Raw genomic sequence first — 12,626 nt, 5'->3', positions numbered from 1 at the left:
CCCCTCCCCCTTAATATACGATTCTTGCATGAAGCCCCAAGGACCCAGACAGTGGTGGAGAAAAAGAGAGTTGAATTCTTATTGGACACAGCATAGATCAGATAGGAAACACAGTTCCTGCCCTCTGGGAAAGAATAGATCTCGAAGGTGGATTGCCCATCACATACCAACACCATTGTGGCACGTAGCATGGAGCAGAGTCTGGATTGATGTCCTTGTAGGATTTGTCTTGATGTGTGTGGATTTTTAAGAGACCTATCTATATAAATGTGCCAGCTAAAGTCCAAACTTCAGGGAGATAAGGTCCACATTAACCAACTAATCTCTATGTTAGCCTTGTCATTGGTAGGCTGTTTCTACCGTGTGTCTCCCTTATAGTGAAACTTCTAATAGCTGAGCACCCCAGGCTTCTCAGCCTACCTTCTGCCCTCTGCCTTCTATCTAAATTTCTAGTCTGATTTCCCACAACTTCTCCTCACAGATCCTCTTCTCCAAAAAAAGCATTCTCCTGTCTCCCAGAGTGCTATCATTTCTGTTTCCACAGCTTTATAGGTGACACTCTTCTGTTTGGAACATGTCCTTCCCTTCCTCCCTCAGACTTCAACATAAATCCCATTCATTCATTCATTCATTCATTCATTCATTCATTCATTGAACAAATTGATATAAAATGCATACTGTGTGCTGGGTGTCCTGAGGGAAATAAGATGAATATTCCATTAATATCCTCATGACTTTTGTAGTCTAGTAGAAAAGATAAAGAGGCAGCTAGGTGGCTCAGTAGATAGAGTGCTGGGTCTGGAGTCAGGAAGACCTGAATACAAATCCAGTCTCAGACACTTCCTAGCTAAGTGACCCTGGGTAAGTCCCTTAGCCTCTGATTGCCTGAAGAAAGGATCACTGGAGAAGGAAATGGCAAACCACTCCAACACCCTTGACAAGAAAACCCCATGGATAGCTATGTTCTACGAAGAGTCTGACACAACTGAACAACAACAAAGAAGAGATAAGCATTTATTAAATACCCACTGGGAATTCAGAAATACAAAGCTTAAAAAAAAAATCCAGTCCCCTGAGCTTGCAGAGCTAGCGGTTTAGTGGGGAGACAAAACACCAACATAAATAACAACAATACACAGTATGATGTGATGTGTACATCAGAGAAATACAAAACAAAGCGCCATGTGATGTCTGAGGGCAAAAATCATTGCCCACTGAGGCAAAGGTGAGGGTGGCAGGAAGGGCTTCTTGGAATAGGTGCCATCAGAGTCAGGCTTGGAACTCTCCATGGAGTTTGACAATGATCCGGTCATCTCTCAGCTTTCTCATCTCCATCCTAATTCCTGGAACCCTTCCATCCTGAGATCTACTCTCCATCCCTTCATCCATATCTGCTGTGACTTGCCCTTGGTCATGCAGAATTTCAGAAGTAGGATCTGGAATTAAGTCCTCTTGACTCCCAGCATGCCACCCATTATGCCATACTGCCCCTCTAACAGGAAAATGTGCAGTTTTCCTCTTGGAATGGTGACAAAAAACACTGTAGTTTCCTAAATGGTCTTGAAATAGGGCTTTCTATAGTCAGTTTAGTTAGGAAGTCCCCCACCCTCATGAAGAACAGAGTAGGTACAAGAATAGACAAAGTCTGAGGAGATAGAACAGGGAAGAACATGGAGGAAATTTTTGGCCCATATAACAACTTTGCTTGGACCATCTGACTGTGGCAGATGTAGGATTCTTGGGAGGGAAAGAGGACTCTAGAAAAGACCCTTAGACACCCAGAGACCTCAGTTCTAGGCTTGTTTCTGCTGCTGACTTGCTATGTGACCTTGGGCAAGTCCTTTCCCCTCATGGGTTTCTGTTACCTCTCTCTGTCAATTGAGGGGGTGGGGCCCATCATTTCTTCTGGACATTCTGTGAATCTGTGAGGTACATTGGGGGATCAGGAGACCCTTCATTTCTTCCCCTCTTTCTTCTCATCCTCCTCCACTTTAATGGCTACTGTGTCCACAGTGTCCTTCTTTTTCTTCTTTTTGTCACCTGTTGGGGAGAGAAGGATAATGGAAGGGAGGGAAGTGGAGGTGAACAAAGGACTAGAAAAGTCACCCTCGGAGCCCACTGGGGGCATCAAATTTCATGATAGCTCTCTTGATGCCCCACTTTTCCTTGTTCTGAATCCTAGGGATACAGGAAACCAGGGCAAGGTGTCTAGCTCATACACACTTATCATGGAATCTGACAATGATGCCATCATGTTTCAGACTTCTCCTCTCCTCCCTAATATTTATAACCCTTTTATTTAAAAAAATACTCTCTTGCCCTTTGTCCACATCTGCTGCTCTTCTCTACATTTTCTCTTGCTTTTCTATGGTTTTTTTTTAAAGGATTGTGACAGAAATAAGATACAAAGGCACGAAACTATGATCATTACTAGAGGCCATCTAGTCCAGCCTCCTGTCTCTGGTTATTAAGCCTATATTGAACCAATCATAAAACCACAGCCTCTTCGATCTTTCCAAGTTTCTTCCTCTCAATCTTCTCAATTTCTTAGAAATTAGGATGTTTCTCTTTTATATATACATATATATATATATATATATATATTAGGAAGTACTCTAGATCTAAATTTCTTAATCTGAAAAAGAAAGGGTTAAACTAAACTATATAACATATAACTAACATATGTAAAATGTATGATTTGCATAATATATAATCTAAAGCTATAAACTTATCTAACATCTAGAGTTTGTTCCAGCTCTAACGTTCTATGTTCTATGGTTCTTCCTAACTCTAAAGATGACTCCATTGCCAATAGAATCCCAGACCTCCGAGAAAATCTTATCTAATTTTATCTGTGCCTGATCAGATGTCCCCTCCATAACATCTCTACCAATGCAGTCCTCCATCTTCCTTTGAAGACCTCTAGTAATGGGATGGCTCATTTCACTTGTGGAAAGCTTTGATCCAATTAAAATCCATTGTTCATATTCAGATTCTCTACTAGCTGCTTGGTCAATCTCCAGGATGACCTCATTCCCCACCCTTTCTCCAAACTCCCTTCATCAGTTTCCTCTCCTCTTCTCTGCCCAGTGTCCTGCATTAACTGGCTAAATATCTAGTGGCTTCAATCTTAGCAATTGTTTCTAGGATTGTTTTACTAATTTCGAGTCTTTTGAATTCTGTCTGAAAAGTCCTACTTTCTCAGAGTGGAATCAGATGCAAAAAAAGAACACTGGATTTAGAGTTAGAGAACTTTCATTTAAATCTGGGCTATTCCATTTGCAAATCTTTCAAATTACACAAATATGGACCTCAATATGCTCAGTTTAAATGAGGAAGTTGGAATAGATCATCTGAAAATGTGGGTTTTGAGTCAGAGAATTCAGGTTTGATTTCTGGCTTATCACTTACTATCTGTGTAAACTTGGGGAGGATGTTTAACCTCTCTTGGTCTCAGTTTCTCCATCTGTAAAAGGAAGGAGCTGGACTAGATGACCTCTGAGTTTTCTTCCAACTCTAAAATGGAACACCCTGTGATCTAATAACCTCTTACATTCCTTTCCAATTTTAAAATCTTATGATATGGTTTCTTTGGGATTCCATTCTCTAGACCAGATTCAGAACTGGAAGCAGGGAGTCTCAGAACTCAAGTTTGGAGAGATATTTGGTCACCCTCAATGATACCTGCCCCAATTCTCACTATGGATCCCAACTAACCAGCTCTTCCCCTTCTAGAGAATGGATCCCCAATTTAGGAATCTTAGTCTGAGCTAATTTGTAACTTCAGTTCCCCACCTACTTTCTCCCATCCCCTGACCAAGATATGCCTTGGGGAAGATGGACAGGCTGGACACTGAAATGCCAGAAGGAAGATATGGAAGCAGCACCAGCTTAGCCACAAGGGAAGAAGTCCTGTCTTCCTGGGAGTCAGGGAGAAGAGAGGATGGAGGTTGGGAGGAGAGAGAGACAGAGACAGAGATAGAGAGACAGAAACTGAGAAAGAGAGCTAGAGATAGAGACAGAGACAGAGAGAAAGGGAAAGGGGCAGAGACAGAGAGACAGAAATAGACACAGGCAGACAGACAGACAAACAGACAGAGAGACAGAGGAGACAGACTGCTAGCTGCCCCGTGGGGTCGTCTCATCCTCTTCCTTCACCACAGGCAGAGCTCCAAGAGACTGGGACTGGATGTGGCCGGAGAGAGGGGGCAGACAGTCAGAGGAGCCTAGAGTGCAAAATGAAGAAAGGTCAGCAAAGGGAGGAGAAGCCACTGGAGAGGTTTGGGGGAAACTCCAGGAAACAGAAAGACTTAGTGGTGAGGGAGGTCAGTTCTGCCTCCAAGCACCAAGGTCAAAAAGACCCAGGAGAGCCTGGTCTGAAAGGTTTAGGAAGAAGGACTTTGGGATAGAGAAGTTCAAAGAGCTGACATGTAGTCCCCCAGTCAGCTCACAAGCATGGTGCCATTTACTACTATTTCTCCCCATATACAAGTTCTTGCCCCATTGTTTTTTCCCCTGAGCTTTATTCTCTTGTTTCCCCTACAGACATCACAGGGGATTCAATCATCTATCTGGCATCTACTGGGCTCTGTCATTGCAGCTCCCCAAATAATTACAGTTGCTCTGGGGATTAGTCCTAGGATTTGGGGTCCTATGACCCATTCTGTCTCACCCCACAAACCTGTCATGACTTGGAGTTAGGAAGACCTGATTCTGACACAAGCTAGCAGGGTTGGTGGACAAGTCACTTAGATTCTTTGAGGCTCAGTTTCCTCATCTGTACAATGAGAGGGATGGAGATGATGATCTTTGAGCTCTAAATCTGTGTTTCTATGAGTCTATAGACTCAATACTTCCTCACAGGATCAACCCTGAATGGGATCCACTCTTGAATGTGCTTCCCGATCACATCTGAGAATTCCAGCTCTGTTCGTGCTCCTTGGGTCTCTGTCCTCCCCTTCAGAACCTCAACCCTGGCCCTGCCTCCATCCCCAGCATCATTCACTCAGTAACCATCTACATGTGACAGAAACACTCAGGGGCCAAATGTTGTTCGCCATGCCAATCCACAATCTCCAGCGTCAAGAGAATGATTGTGGACAGCTGTGCAAACACTAGGTCTTCCCTTCCCCTGGTCTTCTTCCCCCAGGGTTCTCAACCCTAATGGGAGTGCCTGATGAAGGGGTTGGATACAGAAGAATTTAGTGGGATTGGGGGATCTGGAAGGCAGGCTTTAAGGATGTGGAACTTTGGAACGGAGGAGTCTGGGACAGAGAAGTTTGGGAAGAAGGAACGCGTGATGGGAAGCTCAGGCTTGGGGGAGTCTGGGCTCAGGCATTTGGGGGGAGAAGGGGAACCTCACCTCCAGGGACCTCAGTTAGCTCTGTCAGCGGGGGGACGGTCTCCAGCTTGTCTGTGTACATCTTAGCCGCCCTCCTCTGCAGATACCGTTCCTCTATCTCCTTTCTGGTCCGGGGCACTCGGCAGTTGAAGACACAGCATAGAGTGATGACTGTAAGAACAGATGCAGAGATGGGAGTGGAGCTAGGGCTAGACCAGAAGCCATGAGCCCAGGGAAGCCAGGATTTTTTCTTCGTGTCGTCTTGGCAGGCTCATCCCAGACTCCCCAGATAAGGAAAACCACTTCAAGAGCCTAATTGAGGTTAATCCATTTTAGAGCTCCTGTCCCCAAACCCTGTGATTTAGACAGGTTCGATTTTATCTTGGGTTGTCTTGTCACATTGTTTTTCTCAGTTTCCTCCTCGGTCCAACAGTTCTCTGACTGTCCCTCTGGCCAGAGGCTCTCTGAAGACAGCATCACCCCCCCCCCAGACGAGGGGCTCCCTAAAATTGGAGTTAAGCATCCTTTCTTATTCGCCTCCCATTGGCTTCTGGTCCAGGCTTTGCCCCCGAAGTTGTCTCAGCCTGGACATCCTTCTGAGAGACCCTTCTGGAGAGCCTCTGTCCCCCCAGGCACAGCTGCTGGATGTTTGTGATTTTAGAGGAGACCTTAGCCTCTCTCCCTCACCTGATTTCCCAACTGTGAGTGTCTCCAGTACCCACAGACTCAAATATGCCTAGTAAAGGTTCCTATTTGGGCCTAAATTTGTTGTCTTAAATCCAGTACAGCCTCTCCAGGCCCAGGTCCAGGCCACAGAACCAGCCCTGGGGAGCTGAGGGAGTCGGAGAGTCAGATCTTATTAAAAACTAGATTTTTGAAGCTTCAACTTCCAGGGCAAATCGGCTGGAGGAGTGGGTGTAGAGTAGTAGCGAGGATATTTGGGGGAATCAGCCATGGTATAAACAGTTAAGAATCCTGACACTCCTCAAAATATTTATCGGATTTAGAACTGAATGGGCTTAACGATTATCTGGTCCAGAAGTTCTCAAACATTTTAGCCTCAAGATGCCTTGACACTAAAAAATTCCCAACGACCCCCTCGACATTCTTTTTTTAATTTATTTAAATGTTATTTTAAAAAATATTTGTCCATGTTTATATGATTCCCTGAGCATTCTTAAAGATTATCATGGGCCCCCAAATATTTGTGTTATGAATTATATCTTTCAATATTTACCATAGGAGAAATTAATTTAAATGGATAGAATTTTAACTAATTATATAAGAACAAAAATAACATTTTATGAAAACTAACTGCATTTTTAAAAAATCAGTGAGAAGACTGGCATTGTTTACATATTTTACCAAATCTCTTTAATGTCTATCTTAATGGAAGGCAGATGGATTCTGATATCTGCTTCTGCAGTCAGTCTGTTGCAACATGTTGCTTTAGTTAAATTATATGAAGGGAGCATTTAGGTGGCTCAATGGATTGAGAGCCAGGCCCAGAGATTGGAGGTCCTGGGTTCAAATCTTATGTCAGACAATTCCTAGCTGTGTGACCCTGGGCAGGCCACCTAGCCTCCTTTGCTTAGCCCTTACCGCTCCTTTGCTTTGCAGTCAGTATGCAGGATTAATTCTACAATGGAAGATAAGGATCTTAAAAAAATTAGTGAAAAGACTGGATTTGTTGACATATTTTTCCAAATCTCTTTAATGTCTGTCTTAATAGAAGACAGATGGAGTCTGATATCTGCTTCTGCATTTAATCTGTTGTGATACGCGATTTTGGTTAAATTATTGAGAAAAAAATTTGGCCTCACACAGATATGCAGTTGAAGGAGTATTTTAGTAGGCTAATAATATCTTAGGATTATAAAATAGTTTTGATCTCATAGATTCTCTGAAAGGAATCCCCAGAGGTCCAAGGACCACACTTTGAGGAATGCTCATCTAGTCCACGTGCCCTGATTTTTTAAAATTTAATTTTAATTATTAATTTTTAAATGTTTTTTTTAAAAAAACCCTTCCTTCCATCTTAGACTCAATACTGTGTATTGGTTCCAAGGCAAAAGAGTGGTAAGGGCTGGGCAATGGGGGTTAAGTGACTCACCCAGGGTCACACAGCTAGAAAGTATCCAAGGTCAGATCTGAACCCAAGATCTCCCCACTTCAGGCCTGGCTCTCAGTCCACTGAGCCACTAAGGGTCACAAAGTGGAGATGGGAGACCAGGTCTTCTGGTTCCTGAACCAGTCTATGTTCCACCATACTCAAAGGAGCCTGGCAACAGTTTAAGGAGGTGGACTTGGACTCAGGGCTTAGTTAAGTGGGCCAGACCTTTCCTATGCCAGGGCCCCTGCCCTCTCCTTCCTGCACAGGCTCCAAACCTCTGCTTTCGTGGTATCCAGCAATTGTAGATAACAGAGTCCTGGCTCCATTTAATAGGATTGTCCCTGCTTGGGACTCATTACTCAGTCATAGAAGGAAGTGCAATCATAGTTATCCCTTCCACTCTGTGGGGTGAGGGACATGACACTCCAGCAGTCTGGAAAATCCATGTAAAACTTTTTGGCCCTCCCTTCCTACCAGAGAAGAAGTCTGAATTTTTTCTTTTTCTTTTATGGGGTGTTTACAGTACTTTATGGTAAATTTGGGGTTTAATATGCATTTTCTGGGTTTCTAAACTTTTTTTCTCATCTGCTGACTTCTGCAAAACACCCCCCCAAATTCCCATTTAATGCTGACCCACAATACATCAAAACCGTGATGGGGAAAGTCATGATGTGGAAGGGATAATGATCCACAGAAATTAAGGATGATTTGTCCATTCAAAAGAGACACTTCTGTTTGAATTACAAATGCCACCAGGTTCACCTCAGATTACTTATCCTTCTGAGCCTCAGTTTCCTCACCTGTAAAACAGAGATCTTCATACAACCTCCCAAGGGTGTTGTAGGTAAACTATTCTACAAATCTTAAAACTCCATCGAAATGGCCACTGTTGCTATTCATTTAACAAACATTTCATGAAGTATAAATATGAGTTATCATTCACCAGCACTGATCATCATCATTCTTATTGTTGATCTAAAAACATCACCCAGCCTCTCTGTCTCAGGACCACCCCCACTCCTCTAATGCTGGAGGGGGAGGCGGGAGCCAACACCCACCACAGCACATTGAGCCTGGGGAGCCAGGAGGCTTCAAAGGAGCCCATGCAGATGTTGGCCTTGGTCTCCTACAGATGTTGCCAGGCTGGGGAGGGATATGCGAACCTCCTCTGTTTCTTCCCTCACAAACATTTGTTTGGGACATGGCTGAATTAGTTCTTAGAAGAATAAAAGGCAGAAGTTTTGTTGGGGGAGCTGGTGAGAGACCGAGAATAGCAAGACTAGAGGCGACCCTTCCCCTAGTATGGCCCTCTTCTCACCTTCCTTCCTCTCTGTTGTATGGGGCTCATCACAGTGAGCCAGAGGTGAGGTGCTGGGGTGAGGATGGAGAAGGAAGGGAAAGTGTCTCAGTCTGCACTTGCCTTTCCCGATCCTAGGATGTCAGAGCTGGGAGGGAACTTAGAACAGAGAATGTCAGATCTGGGAGAGAACTTAGAACAGAGAATGTCAGAGCTGAGAAGAATCTTAGAACAGAGAATTTTGGAGCTGGGAGGGAGCTTAGAACAGAGTACATCAGAGTTCAAAGCAACTTTAGAATATAGAATGTTAAAGATAGGAGGGACCTTACAACACAGAATATCAGAACTAGAGAGGACCTTAGAATGTAGAATTCTAAGTTAAAAAGGTATCTTAGTGATAATTTGTCCCAATTTCACATTTTATAGACAAGGAAACTGAGGCCTAAAGAGAGGAAATGATTTGCTCAAAGTCACACAACTAGTAAGTGTCAGATTCAAACTCCAATCAGGTTCAAGTCACCCTTTTGTCTCCTCCTAATCAATCACTGCACCACTGCCCAAGCACCCCAAGCCACCAAGTCCACGTCTAGAACCATAATTAAAACAACTCTGTCATTTCTTTCCTAAAGGCTGTGTAGGTCTAGTCTTCCTATGGCTCTATTTACCATCCCTTTAACATTCTAAACCAAGGCAGATAGAGAATCAAATACTTCACTGTGATGGGAGAATGATACAGAACTGGGGGCAGGGCAGGATAGAGATAGGAAGGGAGACCAACAGTGTGCCAGACACTGTGCTAAACCCATTGCAAATATTATCTCACTGGATCCCCAAAACAGCCCCTGAGCCCATATTATTATCTGCTTTACAGTTGGGGAAATGAGGCATATAGAAGTTTAGGGATTTGTCTAGACCAGTGATGGGCAAACCACGGCCCATGGGCCAGATGCGGCCCCCCTGAAATGTTCTATACAGCTACTTGACATTATTCCTAATCTGATGGATATAGTGAGTAAGATACATACAATGAAACTTCAAAAGAGTTGCCTTAGAAACAGACTGACAGATGAGCATTTCCTTTCCTTTAGCCCCCTATTTAAAAAGTTTGTGCATCACTGGTCTAGGGACACACAACCAGTAAATATTTGGGCCAAATCTGAACTCAGATCTTCTTAATTCTAGACCCAGTGCTCTATCCACTGAGCCACCTAACAATCTAGGTTGCCTCTAGCCTTGAAATTCTTATTCTATAAATAGTTTTTCCAGAGCTAGCTGTGTGAACTAGGGCAAGGCACTTATCTTATGAGGCAGAGAGGTAATAAGGAAAGATGAAAGAGGGATTAAATGTGTTCTCATTGGCCCCAGAGGACAGAACCAGAAGCAATGGATGGAAGTTATAGAGGAAATTTTTAAGAAAAACTTCCTAATAATGAGAACTGTCCAAATGTGGGATAAAATAAGCTATCTGGAGTTCTCTGTTCTTGGAGTAATTGGATACAAACTTGTTGGATATATTATAATGGGGATTCCTTTCATACATGTATTGAACTGGTTATTTCTGAGGTCTCTTCTATTCTCAAATTCTGTGATTTTTTGATTCCATGACTTGGAACAGAGGACCTAGGTTCGAATCCTATCCCTGGAATCTACTTAGCCTCTTGTCCTCAGTTTCCTCACATGTAAAATGAGAATAAATAATAGTTTCCCTCTTTGCCTTAGGGGACCCCTTGAGAAAGCCTTGTATAAACCTTGAAGTAGCTATTATTATTATCATGGGAGTCAGTACACTGTTAGAAATCCAGGGAGTCTCTGGGGAAAAGAAATTGAGGGGAGAGAAAGGCAGCAGAGAGCCTGAAATGGCTTGTCATTGGAGAATAGCTCTAGTCAAAGGCTCTACCAGTACCATATTGTGAAATACATTTGTCTGAAGTCCATCACTTCCAGGGAGGAATGGGAAGGATCCAGCAATCCAGGATCCCCTCCCTCTCTGTCAGCTCTATTTCTTCCCCTGGGACTGAGGCAAGGAGAAGAGAATCTATGAGGGAGTCCAGGGAGGGAGTCAAGCTTGGTATAAAGGTACCATCAGAGAAAAGAGTCAAGGAGCTGGTGCCAAGAGAGGACACATGGGAGGCAGATGGAAATGTAGTACTGGCTCCCTTCCTTGCCTCACACATCTGGATGGGGCCACCCCTCACCCCAAGAGGACCCACCCAGTGACTTCATCCTCCCAGCACCCCATGGTCTCTGCCACCCAGATTTCTTTAGCCCAGGGTATGGAGACGTCCCTCAGTGCCCCACATCCCAACCTATCTGCTCCTGTCTGGGAATCCTTATTCTTTGGGTGCTTCAGGGTCTGATTATGGCCATTGCTGGTCATTGATCCAGCTTAAACCATTGGAGATCTCGGATTTGGGCAGGGGATGGTTAGAGAAGATCAGCAAGCTTTGGGTCCAGAAGGTGACAGTGATCAGAGGATAAGAGCAGGAAAACCCTGATACATCTCTCCCCAGATTCAGTCCCCTACCCACAGGAGATAGTGGAGTAGAATGAGTTTCCTGAAATAAGAACCAACAAACCTGGGCTTAAATTCTGTCACCAGCACTAAGTAGCTAGCTGTGTATCACTTAATATCCATGAACCTCAATTTCCGCAACTTTAAAATGAAGGAGGCAGATTAAGTGGGTTCTAAATTCCTTCCAGCTCTAGAACTATACTCTGAAATATGATTACATGACTCTAGGCAAGTCACTTCTCCCTGGAGGGACTCAGTTTTCTTATCTGTGTGGTAGGGCAGTGATTTTGTTGGGGAAAATAGGAGAAAGATTACTAGCCCTTCCCCTCTTCTCCATCCATCCCAGCCTCAAAGATTTTAATGGAATGTAGGGAAATAATGGAGGATTGAGGGGAGTTTCCTCATCACAGCTAATTCTAGCTCCCTAGTAGTTTTCCTAGTGGTAGCTCCTCAGAATAATTGCAGGGGGAAAAGAATGAAAAGGAATTTGGGGACCATGACTTAAAAAGGCGTTAAATTGGGGGACTTGAAGAGTGGAAAGGAGACTTCATGTTAAAAAGACTAACTTTGTGAGTAGCACCAGGAGAACCTTGTACACAGTAACAGCAATGTTGTGTGATGATCAAGTGTAAAAGACTGAGCAATGCTCAGCTTTCAATGATCCAAAACAATTCTGAAAGACTCAGGATGAAAAAGCTCCAGAGAAAGAGCTGATGGAGTCTGCATACAGATCCAGGCATACTATTTTTCACTTTATTTTGTGTGTTTTCGGGTGGCATCTTATTAGTTCTGTTTTATATGACTCTTCTTTCACAGAATGACCAAGATGGAAATGTTTTACATAATCACACATGTATAACCTAGATCAAATCATTTACCATCTCAGGGAGGGGGGAGGGAATTTAGATCTCAAATTTTTGGAAAACCCATGTTAAAAATTGCTATTACATGGGGACAGCAAGGTGGCTCATTGGATTGAAAGCCAGGCTTAGAGATGGGAGGTCCTAGGTTCAAAGGTGGTCTCAAATACTTCCCAGCTGTGTGACCTTGGCCAAGACACTTAACCCCCTTGCCTAGTCCTTACTGTTCTTCTGCTTTATTGATTCCAAATTAAAAAATAAAGATTTTTTTAATTGTCATTTCATGAAATTGGAAATAAAATATAATTTTTAAGAAAGAAAAGGAAAGAAAGAAAAAAGGAAGGAAGAAAGAAAGAAAGAAAGAAAGAAAGAAAGAAAAGGGAAGGAAGGAAAGAAGAAAGAAAGAAAGAAAGAAAGAAAGAAAGAAAGAAAGAAAGAAAGAAAGAAAGAAAGAAAGAAAGAAAGAAAGAAAGAAAGAAAGAAAGAAAGAAAGAAAGAAAGAA

At 43.2% G+C, this 12,626-nt stretch overlaps 1 protein-coding gene across 1 annotated transcript in view; it reads right to left on the bottom strand.

Annotated features, from left to right (window-relative positions):
* Nucleotides 1-1,901: 1,901 nt before the first annotated feature.
* Nucleotides 1,902-12,626, bottom strand: part of TMIE (transmembrane inner ear) — an 18,949-nt gene continuing 8,224 nt past the window's right edge. Inside the window, exons 3-4 of the mRNA XM_044677050.1 lie at nucleotides 5,363-5,512; nucleotides 1,902-2,040 (exon numbers count right to left, since the gene is read on the bottom strand). Coding sequence (XP_044532985.1) covers nucleotides 1,955-2,040; nucleotides 5,363-5,512 — 236 coding nt within the window. The 3' untranslated portion in view covers nucleotides 1,902-1,954. The remainder of the gene's footprint in view (nucleotides 2,041-5,362; nucleotides 5,513-12,626) is intronic.

Source organism: Gracilinanus agilis, chromosome 1, assembly GCF_016433145.1.
Source record: "Gracilinanus agilis isolate LMUSP501 chromosome 1, AgileGrace, whole genome shotgun sequence".
In the NCBI taxonomy this organism is placed as follows: domain Eukaryota; kingdom Metazoa; phylum Chordata; class Mammalia; order Didelphimorphia; family Didelphidae; genus Gracilinanus; species Gracilinanus agilis.
Note: the sequence above shows the minus strand (reverse complement) of the source record. Positions and strands in the feature narration are given on the sequence as shown.